At 30.5% G+C, this 22900-nt stretch overlaps 1 protein-coding gene across 10 annotated transcripts; it reads right to left on the reverse strand.

Annotated features, from left to right (window-relative positions):
• Nucleotides 1-4592: 4592 nt before the first annotated feature.
• On the reverse strand, nucleotides 4593-16565 carry LOC123220604. Of its 10 annotated transcripts, none has more exons than XM_044642963.1 (11): nucleotides 16426-16565; nucleotides 16222-16294; nucleotides 16031-16097; nucleotides 11540-11644; nucleotides 9686-9878; nucleotides 8050-8099; nucleotides 7659-7749; nucleotides 6966-7570; nucleotides 6107-6334; nucleotides 5970-6026; nucleotides 4593-5061 (listed from the first exon to the last, which is right to left on the reverse strand). In XM_044642963.1, the coding sequence occupies exons 4-11, from the start codon at nucleotides 11591-11593 to the stop codon at nucleotides 4855-4857; spliced, it is 1485 nt and encodes a 494-aa protein (XP_044498898.1). In that variant the 5' UTR covers nucleotides 11594-11644; nucleotides 16031-16097; nucleotides 16222-16294; nucleotides 16426-16565; the 3' UTR covers nucleotides 4593-4854. The 10 variants fall into 10 exon arrangements, with proteins under 10 accessions (XP_044498898.1, XP_044498909.1, XP_044498942.1 ...); XM_044642974.1 differs by having other exon boundaries at nucleotides 16003-16097; XM_044643007.1 differs by having other exon boundaries at nucleotides 11540-11641; nucleotides 16373-16533.
• Nucleotides 16566-22900: the final 6335 nt, after the last annotated feature.

Genomic DNA, 22900 nt, shown 5'->3' on the forward strand with positions numbered 1-22900 from the left:
TTATGTTTGTGTATTCAAAATGAATATACATAATATTGTTGTATTTGTTACTAAACAAAGGTTTTATTGCTGTCTCAAATTGGAAGGTTTATCCACATTCTTTGACATAGAGTGGACAAGAAGTTCTTTGATAACTGTCTTTCCAGCTAACTAGTCACTGGTTGCTACTACTTCAATAGGTACTTTAAAGTGATGCTTCTTAGAGAGACATCTTGTGAGTAGAAGAACACCATATAACAGTGTTGTTGGTTATATACTTCTCCTCAAGGTTTTGAGAATTTTTTAGTCTGGTCTTGGATGGCACTGTAAATATATGTATGTCATGTCATGTGTACTCCCTTTCTAGCCTGACAAAACAAAAGTGAAAAATATATCAAAATCACATGCAGCCATGACATTTTAACTCATAATATGAGTTTGCACACTGTGTGGAAAGAAGACTGGAATATGTAAAAAATTATCAGGGCAATAATTAAAAATGAAAAAGATTTGATAAATCCAATAATCTAATTATTCAAAAAAAAAGCTAATCTTACTAGTATTTGAATTATACAATCTTGAATATCAAAAATTTTGATTATAATCCACAATTAGATCATTCATGTAAGCTAGCATAAACTTGTTGTATCTGATTATTAAATAATTAAGTTATATAAAATAGACACTTACTCTCCTAAAATTTTGTAATATGTATATAGTTTCTGATTGGCAGTTTTAATGATCTTATAAACATTCAAAAGAAAGAAAAAAAGAAGTTGTGTGAGAGGTATTCAATGGAATGATCTTATACAAATGTTTGCCGCATTACATAGCTTAAAAGATTTTTAATATTTATATTTTTTTTTTTTGATAACCGGGAACTCCGTCCTAAGATATAGTGATTAGACTCATAACCACTATATCAGGTAAGTTAAAATTTCAACATTTTTTTTTTTTATAACTGGGGACTTCGTCCCTAGACACAGTGACTGGACCCAGAAAATCAAGGTTTCAACATTTTTTTTTATAACTAGAGACTTCATCCCCGAACACAATAACCGAACTCATAATTACTGTACCAAATAAATTCACTATATTAGATAAATCAAAGTTTCATAAATATGATAAAGACTCAAATTCAATCTTTTATTTTAAAAATTCTAATGTTTACTAATTGTATCAACTCTTAAGGTTAATATTTACATTGTAGATCTTGTAAATGGGTCTCAAATGTTATCTATTATAATATTCATGCATAAAAGCATATTTCTTTCAATAATATATCAAATTTTCTCAAATCGTAACTCTTATATTGTATAGATTTTTTCTGTTTTCTCGTACCCACAAGATCAAGGGAACCTCTGCATATTCTTTTTCCAAAAAAAGAAACAAGTTGGAAGGAAGAGTCACGTATTAGTTGAATTTGCGTTGCAAGTTCCAAAATTAGAAATTGTTCATACATAGTATACTTGCTTACCTCCCTGCCTGCCTTGTTTCTGAGGCACCTAATTGAAAAAGTATATCTATATATTGCTATATTATGCACTTTTTACCTGCTTTATTGGTACTTAGATTTATACCTTTTTTTTTACCTATTTGTTTACAGTCAAATATTGCAATGAAAAAGAGTATTGTTTGTCCTATCAATGATTTGCAATTTCAGTAATTACTAAAAGGCCAAAGGACTATTTACTATCCAAATTTTAATACAAAGATAAATATATATTTACGAAATTTTAAAAATTCAAACACTCATTCATAAACTAACTCTTATTAAAATTTTTTGTTAAAGTTAAAGGTTAAATTGTTATTTTATTAATAATATTAAAAATATATATAATTTTATCTCATTTTTCTCTCTAAATTTTAAAAACTCTCATTTCACCCCCCATCCTTAACTTTGAAATGTTAAAATTTATACAGTATATTTGTTCATATAATATTAATCAATTACTTATACATACATCAGCTCTCACATCTTTGGTGGGTTTCAGCTGTTTAGGATTTTTATGATTTTTATACATACCCAACTGTTAGTGGCCGGGTTTTTATATTTTAGTGGAAACCCACAATTGTTATCCATGGATTGGTCGATCATGCCTCCTAAACCCTACTGAAATTTATAAATTCAAATGTTGCTACAACAGTTTTAAACTTGTAATATAGAATTAGGGTTGATTCGGTTAATAGTAGAAGAGGACGGCGGTGATCATATAGAAAGAGTTGACATCATAAAGCATTAATAAATCAAATAGAATGATTCATTGACTATTAACAAGTAAAATAATTATCCAAAAAAAAAAAAAAAACACCTCACGAAAAAGATGAAACTTCACTATTAAGCATTCTAAACCAGACATATAAAAGTTCTTGATTTCAGTAAACCATTATCGAAGTGCTGTTAAAATATTTTGAAATTATGTGACTTTCCACTAAATCTTGTCTCATACAAGTGGAGATCCCATCATTCAATTTTTAATAATGATTGATTCTCTCTCTATAAAATTAGTGTAGCTCAAATGTAACATTATATTGTAAATTAAAGAAAAATGAAGGTTGCAATATTACTGGTGTTAATGTTTCTGGTTCTGATGATGGAGGTCTCTTCTTGTCAGGCGGCGCCGAGAAGAGCCTCTCTCGGCGGAATATATGGACAAGAGCAGCGGCACAGTGCCGAGAAGGGAAAAGTTGTTGAAGCGGGAGTCGGGAGAAGCAAAACCATTGACAACCACCATAACATACCTAGACAAAATTACAATGACAAGAGTGGGAGCCCCGGAGATAGCGGTGGTGATAACAGTGATGATGGAACTGGTTAATTCTCAGCTACATATATATGCATGCATGGATTGTTATATATATGTAAGTTTTATGGTATGTAAATGGATAGTGTGAATACATATATATATAATTTATGTTGTAGTCTTTTCTGGTTTGAAGATAAAAGGGTAAGTGGTGTTGTGTTGGTGTGAAAAGTGGCAATAACCTAATTTTGAGTATTCAAATGATGTGTCATTTACGTGTGAATGAATTTTTTAATAAGAATAAAATAGTTAATACTCAATCACATATTGATACAGAATTTAAATAACCAGTTAAGTACTTAAAATTAGATATGTATAATATTATATTTCTTATAATAATCGTATGTATGTATAGGTGATACAGGAAAAGAAGTACTATTATCTGGAATATGTTTCATAAAATTTAAGTATGACTATATGTATAGCAGAGTTGGAGACTGAAATGATGATGCAGGCTTTGGTTGAAATCGCGGTTCTGATATATGCTATACTTTTATTATATATCAAGCCAGAGAATGTTGTATCGCTGAGTTCACCTTAAATTCAAAAAAATTAGAGGTCATTAGTTGCAAGCGTAAATAAATCTTTATAAATAAATAGAGTGAAAAAAAAGAATTCAGTCTTTGATGCACCAATAAGCCTCCACTTTATAGTTAAAATAAATTATATTAATTAATTTATAAATTAATAATAATATGTGATTATCTGATTTAATTTAATTTTTATTTAAAAATTAAATTAATAAAATAACAACTCAATATTATTAATATATAAATTAGTATACCATTATTAATAAACAAATTAATTTTAAAACATATCATCATTACCATATTTTTTATTTAAATTTTAATTAATCCTTTCTATCAAACGAATCTTAACATTCCTTTGGTGGGGGGGAGTCTAAAGTTATTCTCATAATGTAATTTTTATTATTTATTTTATTTTATTTTATTTTATTTATCAAATAACAAAAAATTACAATAAACTTTTATTAATAAACTAATGTGATGAATAATATAGATAAAACCCTAAACTTTTATTTAATTGTTTATTAATATTAAGTTACCCAAACGTAATATAAATTCATATCTATTAACCTTTAAAAAAACCTACCTTTCTAATTTTAAGATTTGCCAATAAAAAATTACCAGATCAATGACATCCGCAGGTTTAATATCACGGGAATCATACACAATCCAATAAAAACAAATTAAAAGAGATTGAACAACTAGAGGAATTGTAGGTTCAATATACGGAAATCGGAAGAACAGTTGGAATCTTTTTTTTTCATTGGACAACGACCTATTTTAAAAAGCAGAGGACATAGGATTGGTTTTTGATTTTTTTTATTCATGAAAACTATCTATAAAAAAAATTAGATAGAATAGCAACTATAACTCATCATTTTAGGTATTCTAGTTTCCATACAAATTCAACAGAACAAACTATAAATGCCCACTTAAAAATTCACCCGTGTCTTCCTATTTTGCTAGTATTGCAAGAGTTAAAAACCCATTAGATCTAAATTATTCCTCCAATCATGCTTTGAGATACCATTATTCTAATTCAAAACATCACATGGATCACCATCATCTCCCATTGTTACTCAGAATGAAACTAGATTGTAATCTTTGACTCATCTATGATTCTTGTGCAACTATTAGCAATACCACACCAAATTTCTAACCTTCAAAAATCCAACAATTTCGATTTCCTACAAATAACATCATCCAAATCGACTTTTATGCTGGCTTTGCTCTAGGACTTCACATGAAAATGCAGCAAAACATTATGCAAAAGGAAATAATGTGATGTCAATGAAACTCTACTTCTCTTTCAACATAAGTTGGCCATATCCCTGGCAGTTCCAGCTAACAATTTTTTACCCACTTGTGCAACATTTTCCAGATTCTGTGACCTAATATCTATGAAGTACAGATCTGAGAACATGTATATGTGCATTTCACAAAAAAAGGTATGATAAATAAGACTGTAAGCAACACAACAGTTTCTTTGCAACTAAATTTTGTAATATTCCTGACTGATTTACCACAACTGAAATGAATGGCATTCAAGTATGCCTTTTCCTACGAACAATTCTTCCACACGAACTAGGTTGAGCACCATTAGCTTTGACTAGAAGTTTGGACGAATCAATATTGTTATCGCATGAGGTCTTTGCTTTACGCACTCTTGGATATGGATGAATAGTTGCCAATTCACGAATTCGGCACAGCACAGGCTTTGGTAAAGTACGTACAACATGCTTTTGCTCAACCTGTTTCAGCCATTTTAAATTCGTCATTGATAACACAACATTTTGTAAAGCAATCTAAAGTTATAAGCTAACATCAATTGTGTAAAATATGTAAAATAATAGAACTTTGAACATGCCCAAAGACATCACAGATATTATCCCCAGAACCTTTAGATTGCAAACCATCCTTGCCACTTTTTATGAAAAAAGTAACTAGGCTACTGTACATGAGATAATGATGATGATATACTTCAAAGTGCAAAGGAACCAGATTTCAGGCTTGTGTTGTGTGCACAACTTTTAAAGGGGTTCATATATGTACCAAACAAATTTCTATTGATATTCTAACATCTCAATTTCAATATGCAATTTTAAAGGGTTTCATACAAACCCATAGAAACAGTGTCATAGGCAATATCCCTAGCTAAATGCAAGTTGTACGCTGATGTCTTACTGTAAAACTTGTTTAATCCCTTAATATCTGAGAACCCTCTTATACTTCAGCAAAGGATATAGTCCCCAGCAGATAATATTTGAAATTTACACTCATATAACGATATTCAAATAACAAACTGTAAAATGATGCTTTTGAGACTTTTAGTGAACTATGAACACCTGTGAACAGCCACCACTGGATTGGTAAATCAGGTTCACTTTAAAACTGTTTAACAAATTCATAAGCTGTAACCATGATATGAATACATAGTGTCCATGTTTTCATTGTAATGAGAATACCATCTTCGTTACAAAGTGAAAATTTCAAAAATGCAGTTCATGTACTTCATACATTTGCAAAATACAAACAATGATCCCTTAATAATCTTAGAGATAAATTAAAATAGGAAGGAGTTTGCGGAACAAGTTGAATGCAAATCCATCCATAGGAAGCATACATCAAACTGTCAGACTAAAAATAATAGAAATCTCACCTCTCTTTTGTTTTTCTTCTGGGCACAGCTAGCTCTTAAAAGATTTCGCCATTTGTCCTGCAGAATAAACCAGCGATAAACTTCTCAACTTGAAAATTAGAAGAACTGCTCAATTGGGTAGAGCAAAGGGAAAGTACCCTCAGATCTATGGGCGTGCGGTGAGCAGATGATGGAAACAAGAGCCTTTTTATGTCGGTCCATCGTCCAACTCCATATTGAGCTATACCATCAATCAGCTTCATCACCTCAGAAAGAGTCCACATCCTTTGATGCTTCCTCCGGTCAACACCTACTTTAGTTTTTTTCTTTCTCACGCGATCATCATCAGACTCAGATGGATCAAGATTATCATCAGATTCAAATCCCTACACAGCAAAAGCAAAGAAAATTTTCAAATATTGAAGGTATGCAGGAAAAAGAACATTTGTCAACTAAAAACATCATTATCCAAATTCTTTATCACCTTTTTCCTACCACTAAAAGCAGACATCTGATTTGTTCATGAAAAGAAACATATAAATTCACAAAAAATTACAGCTTAAGCAACCATGAAGGATCAGATGCCCAGGAAAAGAACATTCACACACAAGAATTAAAGGAGTATAACAACCCATCAACATGCAGGGAAATGACAGGAGCTTGTCAAGGGGGTGCAGAATACACTATTGACAAGCACGCATATAACTTCGGCAGCTGTAGCTACACACTTTATATTTCTCAGCCCTTTCCTAGCGAAATGGGCATTGCTCTAAAAGTTAGTAGCACAGCAGAATTCTTCTTCACTCCCTTTTGAAGGATCATTGCCACATTATCTCAAATGAAGAAATATATAAACCCGATTAAGCGATGGAAATACAAAAACATGCACAAAGAAACACACATCATTGGACACATGATAACATAAAAATAATTAAAATATTTCCCAAAACCCTCTGTTTCCATGGAAGAACGCATAATTTTTTTCCAGAAAGAAAAGTGGATGGATACTTTCCATACCGTTACAGGTGCATGTTTTTTCAGACATCCTACTCTTAATCGTGCTGCTGAAGGTTCTTGAGTGCTATATTGATTAGAAGACTCATTACATGATTTGACTTTCAGGCGTTTATCCTTCAATGCAGCTGTCAAAACCTTTTGTTCATCCATTAGAGATTTCGACTTCTGATCTGAAAATTCTTCAATGTATCTCTGAGTGGGTTTACGCGATCGCTTAACTTTGGTTCCTAGAGCAGAGCCAGAGCTCTTTGATCTCTTCTTACACTTAGACAATATGCTACTTAATAAACAATTGTCATCATTATCCAATTCATCAAATTTAAGCACATCAAGGGAACCAGGGCCCTCATTGTCCTCAATTGGAACTTCACACTCACATTCACTCTTAACAGCTCTATGTAGCTCACAGGTGATCATCTTGGTGAGTGAATCATTCTTGCATTCAGATTCTGGAACAGTTGTTGTTGACGATTCAGATATCCCAATAGCGACATTACTACTACCACTTAGGCCTGGTGAATGACTTTCAGAACTTGAGTTACCTAAATGCGATCCTTTAATTGGACCACAATCAAATTTGGCAACTTGTTCATTAAATTCAATATCTGTCCACAAAAAAAAAAAAAAAAAGCATTATTGATTTCAGTCAAAGTATCATAACCAACAACCACACAAGACATCCATGAGACTTACCCCAAAGAAAATCTTCACATACACTAGAGAGATCACGTGCTGCATGAATATCATCCACCTCATCAACATCATCCAGCAATCCATCAAGTACCTGGTAGATCATTATCTGATCACATCAAAACCAGACTGAAAAATATAGATGTTGCAGAAAAAATTATTAACCCTAAAACGAGAAGCACATGTAAGTAGCAAAAAACCAAATGAGTGAGGCAGAGTGCAGATGAAAAAATTGGTTGTAGTCGGCACTAACAGATCGTTGATCAGCTATGACTAATAAGATAAAGTGACCTTTGGAAAGAGAAAAGGGTACAGAATAATAATATTTTGATAAAAATGTTTATCAAAGTAACTAATGCATGACTTTAAAGCTTAGATAAAGGAAGATACATACTTCAAGCTTTAAATCATCTTCTCCAGTAGTATTAAAGGAATCCAGCCCACCTTGAATCACAAAAATTAACCAGTATTACAGAAAGGAAAAACAAATAGAAAAAATAAAGAAAACCACATACCACAAAGCAACACTTCATGCTAAACATAACATCAACCAACATTTACTTTCTCATATCTATATATAAGTGTTCACTACATATATGAGAAAATGTTTGAAAACTTTACTTTGATAACCTAAAGATGATATGAATCTTAGGAGAACCGCAACTCAAAAGCTAATTATTGAGATGGGAAAGTTCAAGGTCATATAGACCTCACACTAGTTGTCTATACTTTCCAATGTGGGATCCAAGTCTCATACCTTGCATTTAGGATTCTAAAGTACCACTACACTCCTCAGTCTCGATGGCCACGTGGGTTGGCTATGGTCTAACTCCTTGCTAGCCTCGGGTGAACACTGCAATGTCAGTGTCACCACCCACACCGCACAATTGCAACTGGGAGATATGGTGATAGCTTTGATACCAAATAATATGAACCTTAGGAGAACTACACTTCAAAAACTAACTATTGAGATGGAAGCACATACGATCATATAAACCCCGCACTAATTGCTCATACTTTCCAATGTGAGATATAAATCTCATACCTTGTACTTGGAATCCTAAAAAAAGGTCAATAAGATGAGGAAAAATGATATTAACATGAGGTCCAAGGTTCAAAAATATGGAACAAACTCTTGAGAATGTTACATAAAATGGAGAGTATCAGGTGGCAGAGATGGGGAAGAGGCATGTCTACACCATGCTTCTTAAAGTTTTTTTAAGGCATGGTTAAGAGTTATGCTTAATGATGTTAAAGTCCTAGGTGTCTCCTAGCTTTAAGTCAAGCAGGCCATTAACTCCACCGTTCTTGCTTGTTCACTTCAGGGCTATCTACTTTCCTTTTGGATCCTTCCTAGCTACTAGAGGTTATCAGGTAATGCAATAGTCCTCCAATTCAAACTTGGTATGCATCAACTTATTTAGGACTATCAAGAGAAAGAATAACTTGAATATGATATGTGATCATCTGCATCTACTCACCTTCTATCAAAAAAAGGAAATTTCCAAAATTCTACTGGTTATTTATGGCTACGAAAGCAAATACTTTAGCATATTAAATATAGACCCATAGCACAATATATTAATTCAAAACTCCAAATAATCAAATAATAATATATTCATTATGACCACATACCACCACCTAGATGGTTGGGTAACAACAGATTGTCCTTCCTCACTCATTGTGAGTTTTAACTACTTTCAAGCACTTCTTTTGGGTACCTCTGGCCCTTTCCAAAACACCTGTTGGTGAGCATGCACATGTTCTCCATCTATCCATCATTTTTCATAATGTTATTTTTCTCCTCATGGGCAGAGAGAACCCACAATATCAGTCTGAGCAATGCAAAGAAGACTAATAACACAATCTCAACATTCTTTCCATATTGAGATTCATCCACATGACAAACACAGTAGTTAATCATCTAAACTTAAATAAACCAAGTCACTGCTCTTGTCCAAATATGGACTTTATATATTTGATCAATTGCACCAACTAAAGAAACAAAACAAAAACCATTTGAACATTACCATAATCTGTTCTGAAGTCATTCTCACATCCATAGATAAAATCCTCCATGTCCAAGCATTTCCCTGGGCTTTCATTACCGAAACACAAGACACTATCAACTGAAACGTGATCAGTTTTAGGTTCAGCAAGTAAATTAGAAACTTCAGCTGCTTCATCTTCTAATGCAGGAGTAAAGGGTTCTTCTTCCTTTACCTAAGAAAATTCAACAACAATTTATTAAAAAAAAAAAACACCTCCCAAAAACTACAAGAGTGTTCAAGTAAAGTTAGCAAGCAAAATAATTATATAGTACAGTCAAAATTAAAGAAAACTCAACCACAATATGTACCCAAAATTCATGAGTCAAACTAATTTCAATACTCCTACAAAACAGAATTTGCTCATAATAGAGCAGATTTCATAGCAAACAACTTCAAACAGCCCCAAGGCACATGCCTATAGTGCACAAAAAAAAAAAAAATCATAAGGATCCAGCATCAACATACATCAAATACAATTACATTATAGAACTAGAATCTACGAAAAAAGACATATCATATGTGTGGCCTTGAACAAATCACCTTGCTCAAAGTCCAGAAGGAAAGTATGACAACCTCAAATGTTTAAAACCAAACAAGAGTGGCAAAGAGAGGAAGATGAGTAACCAGTGATAAAAATAATTACAACAAATATGAGAAGACGAAATCAAGGACCATAGTCACATTATGCAGTATGCAAGACTGACCAAAAAGGGTTGAAAATTAATAGACAACAAGACAGAATGGATAGCTAAGAAGTTAATATTTACAAGTTGTTTGACAGACGTTAAGCTATTATACCACTTGGAGCACTGGGGTAGCAACGCCATATATTGTTCTAGCTTACAACTGAAACTACACGAATTAATACCACTTGTATCAGCAGGGCAGGCACTAAATATTGTTCCAAATAACAATTTGATTCAACAATTTAAAGGCTAATACACAACAAAGAAAAATTCGAGACACGCTTAACTAGCAAGATTACAATTGAAAAATTGTGGAAGAGTTATGGATTAAATAGCCCACTTATAGTAAATAAATAATAAAATTATAACTTCCTTGCAACAAATAAGCAATAAAAGTATAAGGAAAGCCCACAAAAAGACTCAAGAATACAACTCTCCTAAGGAAAAACAATGGTCACACATATAACGAGCTTAGTAAGAGTTCAATTTTCATAACCCATGAATATTGAAATTTTTTTTCTCACAAGAAATGGATCATGCTTTATATTAAATCAGCTGTATGCTATCAACACAAATCATGTAGCTTTGTCCAAACACTAGAAAACAAACAAACAGTAGAATTTATTTCTCTTCAAGAAAAAAGAAAGAAAATCTCTCAGCGTCTTTATTTTAAATAAGTAAACGCTAATTTAATTAAAAAACAAAAACTATTAATGGTTGACAAGTCCATAAGAGGTTAGCTTTTGCCTCCATCCATATTAACAAAAATTAAAGAAAAGGCAAAACAAAAAGAACATTGTTTTGCAGAGAAGAGATCCAGGCCAGCAAATGCATTGTATACCAAACAGGAAAAATAATAATAAAATAAAATTAACACTTGCTCTGATCATAAGATGTGAGCATACTCAATAAAAGTATACAATAAGGACTTTGCTATAACATTTAACTTGTGATGGTTCACCTATTTTTCAATAGTAATATTAATGAAAAAAACGCAAAAGAAACAATGTAATCTACCTTGAAATCACATCAGAGAGAAGCATGAAGAAGTTATGGCTAAAGAGTGTTATGATAATACTATCTACAGCTTTTGAATGGATAACAGTTACAAGGTGCAAACAGTTTGCAACAAAAATGAAATTCTCACCCTTTGGCTTTTCACATTGGCAAACTTCTCATGCACATGCGGTCCTTTGTCCATTTCATGCTATGCTCCTAACTCATATGCCAGCAGTGGACCAACTTGTCCCTACTACAAAGTAAAAAGGAATATTATATCAATTACTGTTCATGATTATTACAAGACAATACACCCAAGGGAAGAAGTTATACAGACACTTGATCCAACCATGATAACAGGGCAAAAACAATCATGAGAAAATTGTGCAAATACAAACTAAACAACAGGAATAATGGGAAATTTTTTGTGTCCACAGCTTGATGGCCTTGCCCAATTGTTCAGCAAAGGATAAGTTAGGCAATTCAAAAAAGGCCTCAGCCACCGTTTGAAAAAATTCTGCCTCAGTCTTTCACTGAATAATTTTACATTCCTTATTTATCAAGTTTGTATATCTTGTTGCCAATGCAGTAACATTTCCTTTTTTATCTTTAATAAGATATCAACATTTCTATAACTATAATACAGCTCTTACTGCCTTTTATTTTTTGCTTGTGATATTTTTAATACTAACACTTGATAAGTTAAAACCAACTCCAGCTACATTGCATAAGAAGAATCATAAAGTTCCAGGAAGTCACATTCATGGTTAAAAAACCAACTCACTTGACTGAAAAATTTGCGTTGAAATGAACATTCAAACATGCTCTAAATGAACTTGTTCATACAAAGAAAACACACAAACATGAAATGAAAACATCACACAAAGAACTCCACATAAAACCACACATGTTTGGGAGAGAAAATGTAACTAAATTCAGAAAAATAACATTTATCATAATATATTTATAAAAAGGCAAAAGTGAAAAATAAAAACCTAAGGTGGGCCAAATACAGCTGTTTGCCGAACTTTGTGCTTTTTCTTCTTAAATTTTTGCAGTAAAAAACAGCTCTGAGTAAAGCTTATCCACTATATAGAAAAAGGAAAAAAAATAGACAAAACAAAATAATTTATCACAGACTCCAATTTTCTTTTCCACTCCTTGGTTTTCTCCGCAACAAAACAGCCACTTCAAGAACAAAAAATTAACTAATGGATTATCTCATTCATCAATTGATGAACTCACTAGCTCAGATTCAACTCAACGAGCTCATATTCTCCAATCTACCAAACCTGAAACTTACAGCTACTAAAATAAATATAATAAATAATTCAACAAAAATCAAAAGATCTAAAAAAATAGATTGAACAAAATTAAAGAAAAAAGGAAAAAAAGATCACACTCACAGGCAAGGAGTGAGAATGTAAGAAAATTTCGGGAAATGTTAGAAACCGAGTCGCTAAAAACTGACCAAAAAAAAGACAACAGGCGACAAGGAAAGGCACCAAAAATGGTGTGTCTTTGGTTTGCTTTATGTTAAGTTTTGTTTGGCTTGCTTGGGCTGGGTTGTTTTAAAGTTTGTTATGATGCGGAATTGAAACAGTTCCTAAATTATTTTTTTTCCTTTTATGAAGTGTGGTAATATAAGGTGAGTTTGTAGTCTGATATTACTATTGGGTAACAGTTAAGACTCTGCTGGACAAAATTAATAACATAATTTTGTGTGTGTGGCCGCCCACATTGGCATCGTTGAATGGCATCACGAATTTTGTGTGTATGGATAATTTGGTCATTTTATGTTTAACATATGATTATGGTTTGGAAAATGGCTCAGCATGAAAAAAGATGTGAAGTTTGGTTTGATGTATGGTTGTGCATGGAGGGTGCATACCGTTCATCAGTTTGCCACGTGGATGATATGGCTACAGTGCCACGTCAACAGTAATTATTGGATCCATGGCCATGATATCTGTTTTTAATAGGATTCTATTTAAAGAATTCATGATCTGCACATTGGGATATTGGATATACTGAGTGATATCGTTTGTGTCCTTACCTTAGAGAGATATAGAGAGAAAGGGTAAAACAGTCAACACCATCTCAACATCAGCCGTTTGAGTAGATTTCCAGGGACAAAAAGTGAGGATTTGGCTTCAATTTTTCAAGCAAGGGAGGCACAATAAATAGGAGATCTTTTATACCCATGATTATTTCGGGGTTAGAATCATGTTAGGGTGGAAATCAAGGGATGTTATATCTTTCATAAAGTACTGTGATTGTGATAGCTTGATATTGAATGGATGATTTTTTTAGATGTTATTACATATGTGATCAACCAACTCTGTAATGTTAGTTTGGTCTTTATAGGATATGGTTTGAGAAGACAACGATGCATGGATATGTTAAAAGTAGTTTGGTTTTGTTGTAATGTGTAAAGAGAGAAGAAGACAGGACCATGATGCTTTATTTTTTGACTGGTTGTGATGACTGTTTTTGTTGTAGTAAAAAGAAATTTTTCATGATGCTTTTATTTTATGCTGATAATTAGTGTATCTTGAATGATTCTGGAGAATAGAATAGGGAAAACCTGGCTAAAATGGCCTAAAATCCAAACCCATGATGATATGTACGGTCGTACCAATGATAGGCAAGGTTGTGCATCTTTGCTAAAATCAGGGTAACCAGCATGGAAAGAACACGCACGCTCATTCACCAATAGGATTAGAGGCATCGACACTGGCGAACAGACGTGCAAAGGACTCATGTATCCGTCCGTGACACATAGCATGATACATGATGCACACCTATGCAAAAGGGGTGCATGACAGTTCGTGAAAGTAAAATGACAATAGTATCCCTAGGTTGCGCATGATCGTGAAGGTGAGGAATGTGCTAACATCGACAAGAGGCACACAGTCCTGCATAAAGGAATGCACAACTATCCACTATAGAAGGCATAAACACTTATGAAAGGGAAGTAGTGGTCGTGCATGCCAAGACTAGATGAACGTCTATACAAGATCGAATGCACGGTCGTGCACATGATGAAAAAAGGAACATTCGTCCAAGGGAGATGGACAATCATTGTCTCGAGTGATATTTAAAGACTTATGTGATACGTTGAAGTACCAAGAGGTGCCTGAGGGAGAAAATAAGTTAGGGCACGTAAATCATGAACATGTAGATTATGGATGAAAGCTAGAGCCTAAGATAAGTTAAGATAGACTCAAGACAATGAGAAAACATATCCTAGAGATCTCATAGACCACATGCGAGACCCGAAAATCCCTAGAGTGCATGTGTGGGACACAAAGATACCAAGATAAAACTTATATCACCTATGAAAACATGACTTTCTCATAGATGGAGAGATATATTTTCAAGAAGATTGTTACGAGGGAGCATTTGTGACATAGGTTATATACCCATAGAGAGGTGTTTGACCTATAGAGAGAACATACCATTCATCGTCCCTCATCATATACACCCATAAAGAGGTGTTATGAAAGAGTCCTTATATGGGCATCTATAAAGAGATGTCAGGACAAGTTCATATATACCACGGGCTACAATAACGTGAGAGATTTAATCATACGTCTAGGGTGTTGAATCCTTGTTTTAGCCTAATCCAATTGGCATAGAGATGAGAAAAGAGAATGGTGACTACGAATGCTTTCACCACTAAAATTGAAATATATACGTGTGAAACATTTCATGTTATCAAAGATAGGATAGAGATGAAGCCTGGATGACAAGAAAGATAAAGTTCAGGAATGCGAGTTAAATTGTGAAGGGGGGAAGATGAGAATTTGTTTTAGCAAGATGGAGGCTTCTACTTACTAATTGTTTTATCAAACACCCTTTTCCATTTGATTTTGCAGTTGAACGTTGATTTGGAGGTGACAAGGAAGCTAGTCAACTGTGGCGCAACATGAGAAGGATTCTATTTGTTATGTTTCATTCTAGCATTGTTATGATGTTTTATGATTTGATGGTTATGCACACACACTTTGGGATGTTCATCTAGTTTTGTTTTTTTTATGTTTGATGATGCAATTTGATGGCACTCCAAGGGAGGATTTGGCTTCAGTTCTTCAAGCAAGGGAGACACAGTAAGTAGGAGATCTCTCATAGCCATGATTATTCAGTTTTTGGTATTATTCAGGTTTGATGTGGTAGATTTTGATGTTAGAATCAAGTTAGGGTGGAAATCAGGGGATGCTATTTCTTTTGTAAAGTAATGTGATTGTGAGAACTTGACATTGAATGGATGATTCTTCTTTTTTACACTAACACTTGATAAGTCAAAACCAACTCCAACTATATTGCATAAGAAGAATCATACAGTTTTAGGAAGTCACGTTCATGGTTAAAGAGCCAACTCACTTGACTAAAAAAATCGTGTTGAAACGAACATTCAAACACGCTCTTAATGAACTTGTTCATACATTATCAAGCTAACAAAGAAAACACACAAACATGAAATGAAAACATCACACAAAGAACTCCGCATAAAACTACACATGTTTGGGAGAGAAAATGTAACTAAATTCAGAAAAATAACATTTATCATAATATATCTATAAAAAGGCGAAAGTAAAAAATAAAAACCTAAAGTGGGCCAAATACAGCTGTTTACCGAACTTCGTGCTTTTTCTTCTTAAATTTTTGCGGTAAAAAACAGCTCTGAGTAAAGCTCATCCACTCTATAGAAAAAGAAAAAAAAAAATGACAAAACAAAATAATTAACCGCGGACTCCAATTTTCTTTTCCACTCCTTTGTTTTCTACGCAACCAAACAGCCACTTCAAGAACAAAAATTTAAATTACCTCATTCATCAATTGACGAACTCAACTAGCTCAGATTCAACTCAACAAGTTCAGATTCTCCGATCTACCAAACCTGAAACTTACAGCTAGTAAAATAAATATAATAAATAATTAAACAAAAATCAAAAGATCTAAAAAAGATCACACTCACAGGCGAGGACTGAGAGTGTGTGAGAAAAATTCGGGAAATGTTAGAAACCGAACCGCTAAAAACCGCCCAAACAGAGGACAACGAGCGACATGGAAAGGGACCAAAAATAGTATTTGTTTGGCTTGCTTTATGTTAAGTTGTTTGGCTCGCCTGGGCTGGTTTGTTTTTAATATTTTACGCTGCGGATTTGAAATAGTTTATAATTTTTTTTTTTTTTTTGGCCCTTTTATGAAGTGTGGTAATATAAGGTGAGTTGGAGTCCGGTGTTACCATAGGATTTGGTGGTAAGAGTTAAGACTCTGCTGGACAACATTATTAACAAAAGAATTTTGTGCGTGTGGCCGCCCACGTTGGCACCGTTGACAGGCGCAACGAATTACAAAGGATAACAATATACTTAGATAAAGCGCCGTTTAGAAATTGATTATATTTATGATATTACAAGGTGACCCTAAATCTAGCGTAAATAAATTGTTTCCCGTTCGATTTCAGAAACACCGCATATTACCCCAATTTCAGGAATTCAGCATTAAATTAAAACTGCATTTTGTTTGGATAATTTTTTATTATCAAAAATAAAATATTGCTATCAAAAATCTAAATAATTATTGAATATATAATTTTCATGTTTGATTGAATTAATAAAAAATACAAAAACATTATTTTTATCTTATAAAATTAATATATAAGAATAAATTTATAATAACAAAATCAAAATTATGTCAGTAATATTTTAATATTTAAAATAAAATTGATAATTAAATTATTTTTTATATTACTAATAATAATAAAAGATTATTTTAATTTTTAAAAAAATAAAAAATTATTAAAATAATACTCGTTATCATCAACCAAACAATGATATCCATATTTTAAGTTAGAAAAAAAAAACTACTTTCATTTACCTATCAAAGTCCATCACTAGTTTTAATAATTAAAGGTTATTTATATTATTTTGTATAAATATTTTGATACGATTAATATCATTTATACCTTTAATAATACAAACAAAACAAATTACACATTAACCCAAAGTTAAGATTGACTAAAATCACACCAAATCGATGCGACTTCAATGAAAAATCACACAAATTAATGTGATTTCAATCAAAACTGTATCGATTTAATATAATTTTAATTGTAATAACATCAATTGATGTGATTTTTTTAACTGAAATTAGACCAAAATAATATAATTTCAATTGAGTATTGCATCGATCGATGCAATTCTAGACGTTATAGACAATAAACGTTGTCTATGATAATTAATTTTAAATTTAATTTTTATTATTTTTTAATTGAATTTAATATAAATTATGAGTAAAATATATTTAATAAAATTTATAAGGCAAAGTATCATTTAGTCTGACCTTTTTTTCTCTTTTTAACACTTTAAAAAAATTAACATATTAAAAAAAAAGTATCGAATGGATATAAGTTGTTCTTTTAAAAGTTAAAACTGAGAATATGTTATTTCATCGAACCTTAGATGGGAAATAGTTTATGGTAATATTGTACATCTAGTTAACTTAATCTTAGACTCTCTCAAGATTGGTAATGAAGAAGGAGGTAGCGATGAAAATTATTTTTGTTTATAAGGGATTATCAACTTAGGATTTGGATTTTTGTTAAATTTTTATTAATTTAATTTAAATTTATGATTTCGGATGAATTTTTTTGGAATAATTTGATATATTTAATTTGTTACTAATTTTTATTAATTAATTTTTAAAATGTTTATTCTTCATATAATGAAATTTTGTTTAAATTGACTTAGTCCTAGGAAATTTTTTTTAAAAAATAAATATTATTACAAATTTGTGTTAAATTATCAAGAAATTAAGCTACTATTTAATTTTCCAAAATAAGATACACTACTGAAAGTTATGTCAAATTTTAATGCTAATATAAAGTAAGTTAGGAAAAATGTTTTGATATTATGAAAATAAAAATTATGAATTGTGACTAAAAATTTAAAAAAATAATATTTCATGCACAAATTACATAAATTGATGTGTTTTTAAATAATTGATTGGTTTTAAATTAAAAATATTTTGAATAATTAAAAAAATTATACAACGAACTTGTAAAGTAAATTTTGTAACGAATGATTTTGAAAAATAAATATAATTTTATTTTGAAGTCTACCAATATTAAAATTTTAACTTAATATAATTACTAAAATTATATACACTTTTAAAAAATATTAATTTTGGTATTAATAATGATATACCCCCATATAATTGGATGTTATATTTTATTTAATTTAAAATTACTCAATAAAATAGTAATACATCATCATTAGTACTCAAATTAACACTCATTATAAGTACCCATAATTTAATAAATATTAAAAAAGGGAGGGTTGGATTTTAAAAAAAATTAAAATGATTTTTTTAATTTTCTAATTTTACATTACGCCGTAGAGTTGAATTTAAAAATTGTTTTTATTGTTTTCAAAAGTAAGAATTTTATTTATTTAATAAACCAAATATGCATACATGGCTTATATCTTTCAAAAGATTTCTTCATTTCTATTTTGAACATTGAGTTGAAATATATTATCATTTTTTTAATATTAAAAGCATTTTAAGTCACAAAAAATGCTTAAATTGCTTTTCAAACATATTTAAAAATGCATGTGTTTTTTGCTTTCTAGGTACTATCATGAAAAATAGTAATAATAAATTTATATCTATAATTTTTCTTATAAAATTATTCACATCAATACATTGGACCTCTAATTTTATTTTCTAAAATGTAAGATTAAAATAATTTCTTGTTAAATTTTCTATCAATTTTTTATTTAAAAATAGCTTTTGACTTAAATTCCCTGTCTTAAACCCTATATATCGAACGGTCAATGCATACACCCATCTTTTGTTGTCCATTTCAAGCATTTTATCAATGTGTCATGAAAAAAATGGAAGAAATGTTAGTAAATTATTCATCTTCGTCTTTCTATTGTTTAAGGCATAGAAGATTTATTTGTATTTGTATTAAAAATAGAGATGTGGTAAATATGTGATTGAAGTTTTTCGATTGTGGGTTTGTTTATGAAATAGAATGAATTGATTATCTTTTTTGTTAAGTTGCGTAAAATGTTATTGTGATTAAATCGAGCGTGGAATGGGTGGATTTTTCACAAAATTTATACCATGCATGATTCACATCTAGTATGTGAGTCATGCATGGTTGGAGCAAATGAAAATAGTTGTTAAATGATATTTTGTCATATATAAAGAGTTCAATCATTGTTGATACTTGTCCTTCAATATTTCTTTAATTTGTGATTTATAATTTTCAATATAATAACATTTCTCTAATCTAAATATTTAAGTCAATTTGGATTATTTCGAATTACTTTCATGTCAATTATAATATGATTTGATTTAATTTCAAATCGCATTGGGTTGATTAGAATTAAATTCCATATAAAAAAACTTCAACCTAACCCGATTTTTTGTATCATATTATGTTAGGTTAACAAGTCATGTTGAATATTGTCAAGACTAATGTTTAGCTAAATTTTCACCATTTTCTAATTGCCGCCAACATAATACATTGTGTTACCCTTTGTACTTGTCCATTGTCTTTGGTATCCAACCACGATAACCAAAATTGACATTTTAATCAACTTTCCAATAACAATATATAATTTAATAAGTGAATAATTTAACAATTAAAAAAATAAATTATTCAAAAATTTTCACATGAGATTTTCCTCATTCTTCGAATTTTTGGCATGCAGAGTGAAAAATATCAATTACTCCCTAAATGTTAAATATCCATAAGCCCTCATGCGTAACTGTCAAAATATATTAGACGTATAAATGTAGATATCGAAACTCATATTATATAAAATCAATTGACTTATGTTAAGGTTAAATCTTTTACACTTATATATCATTCAGTATTTATTAGATATAAGACTTTAGTCTTCAATACCTTCTCTCAAGTATAACTACTATAGACTATTAGACCCATTGTTTGACTGAATATATTTTTGGATGAGTGTACTATCACTTGTATTCAGAAATACTTTAGACTATTAACTCCGTTTTTTAGCTCGTACTCTGATACTATATTGAAATATATTGGACCTATAAATATAAATATCGAAACTCTTATTATATAAAACCAATTGACCTATGTTAAGATTCAATTTTTTATAATTATATATAACTCACTTATATTGTATTTCTTAAGTGTGAGACTTTAATCTCCAACAAAAACACGTAGTGTAAAATTTGTTAACATAACCCTTTGCATCACATGTAGTATAATCTCAAGAAGCCCCTTGCATGCCCCTTAGAGGCGTTTGGTTTGAGTTTTTTAATATTACTTTGGTAATCTATCTTTCATTCATTTGTTTGGTTTGTCAGTAATAAAATATTACAATAATCTTCTATTACCAATGCTGATGTGTCTGATAATATAAGTGGTAATTTGATTACCACCTTCACCTTAGGTATTTAAAGATTACAGAGGTAATATTGATTTTATTATAATTATATTATTATTTATTAATTTTTTGAGACAAAAATAAATTTATTTTTAATTAATGTAAGAAATAATATAAAAATATTTAAAAATAATTATATTCAAGGGCATTTAAGTAAAATAATTTATTAGTAATCTTTTATTATCTTTAATCAAACACAATAATTATTTATACCTACCAAATTTTATCAAACATAGTAATTATTTATACCCAGTAATCTTATAAGTGATCTATCTTAAAGATAATCTTTCTATTTTGGTAATAAAATATTACTCAAACTAAATACCCCCTTATTATAAACATTTAATGAGATCCCACAAATTACACATAAAAAAATATTAAAAGCCTCTCAGACAATCTCATTTTAACCTTGTGCATGTGTGACACATAATGGATTTTAATCACGCATGCTTAAAAAATTCAAATCGGACTTTGAAAATCAAATCAACACATCAAACAAAAGTATACAATCATCATATAAATGAAACTTAAAGTTAATCTTCGTATAAAAACCCATATCTAACAAACTTTCTTTTTTGATTTTGAGTTTTAAAGTTGAAAAGTGAGTGAGAGAGGGTAAAAAATAAGATTTTCAAATTGTCGAACTGATAGAGCTTTTATAAAAAAAAATTAGGGTTTTACTTAAAGGATTGATGGTGAGAACATTTTATATTTAATTTTGGGTTTAACAATTTGGTATAACCTTTACACCAAAGACTAATATGGTATACACCCTATTTAAAAAGTGTCATTTTATTGGTTTTTTTTAAATAAATTAATATTTCACAAATGCGATAGAAATTTAAATTCAAACTTTCTCTCTTGAAATACTAATACTTCACCAATTTTACAATTAAAATTTTCTATACAACAATAATTTTAGGCTTCAAAAATTAATAAAACTAGTGAAACATTATAACTTTTAAAAAAAAAGTTCATATTTAAATCTTTATCAAACTTGATATAGTAATTATAAGTCTGATCATTATCTAAAGATTCACAGGTAAAAAGGAAATTAAAACATTATCCCAAAATCTCTCTTAATAGTTAGTAATAAAGACCAAAATATGTGTCTCATAGATAAAAGTATGTTCAACGATGCGATAGTTATGCAAAATTTAGTAATTTAAATGATGTAATAGTTCAATTATCGCGTTTCTCTATACATGTATTATTGTTTTGTTGACAAATTAACTCGTTAATAATATTGAAATATTAATTATTGTAAACATAACATTAGGTAACGATCCTAATTGATATTTGTGGTGATTACACATTTCTTCCACTAAAATTATGCATTTGGTGAAGAAACAAAAATGAAAACGTGACAAATTTGTCTTATTGTTTAGCTCGAAAGACAGTTTCCCACTCAAATATTTTCTTACCATAAGTTTTTACGTTTTAATTTTGAAAATTTTATTTATCCATCCATAAATGGTTGAAGTTACTAAAACTCTAATCCCTTAAATTTTTTTCTTTTCTAAATCTTAAAAACTAATAATTTTTTTTTATAGACCAAGTTTTAAAAAATGACATTTTCTCTCTTAAGATTTAATTTTCAAATTCCAATGTCATCTTCGATACTTCTCTGATGATATCTCATTTCTCTTCCTCTAGCGATTGCTCCCTTACCATCTTCCCCTTCGATCGAAAGTCCCAAACCCACCATCTTCATCTTCCTAATGAAGACAAGATTTCTCGTTTTTCCCATCTTTGTCGAATCTTGTTTTTGTCTTCTTCGATGAAGATGAATAGTTTTGTCTTTTCGACAAAACTAAAATTTATTTACATCGTCAATTAATATCATCCAAGCTTTCAAACAAGAGAAACTTAACCACCAAATGAAAAAGAAACATCAGAAGATATTCATCGCTGACGATGACATCAAATTTGACATCGAAAATCTAAAAACTAAACCTTAAAAAGAAATTATCATTTTTTTAAATTTGGGTTAAACGAAAACTTTTAATTTTTAAATTTTAAAGAAAAAAAGTTAAATTTTAATTGATTTTTAATATTATAAA

Source organism: Mangifera indica, chromosome 1 (genome assembly GCF_011075055.1).
Source record: "Mangifera indica cultivar Alphonso chromosome 1, CATAS_Mindica_2.1, whole genome shotgun sequence".
In the NCBI taxonomy this organism is placed as follows: Eukaryota; Viridiplantae; Streptophyta; class Magnoliopsida; order Sapindales; family Anacardiaceae; genus Mangifera; species Mangifera indica.

Bases quoted from the DNA above. Each gene is read 5' to 3' on its own strand.
- LOC123220604 (XM_044643049.1), bottom strand. From the start codon at position 11,593: ATGGACAAAGGACCGCATGTGCATGAGAAGTTTGCCAATGTGAAAAGC. The intron at 6,027-6,106 runs GTACTTTCCCTT...TTTATTCTGCAG, and splicing joins GCACGCCCATAGATCTGAGG to GACAAATGGCGAAATCTTTT. The intron at 5,062-5,969 runs GTGAGATTTCTA...TGGCTGAAACAG, and splicing joins AGAAGAAAAACAAAAGAGAG to GTTGAGCAAAAGCATGTTGT.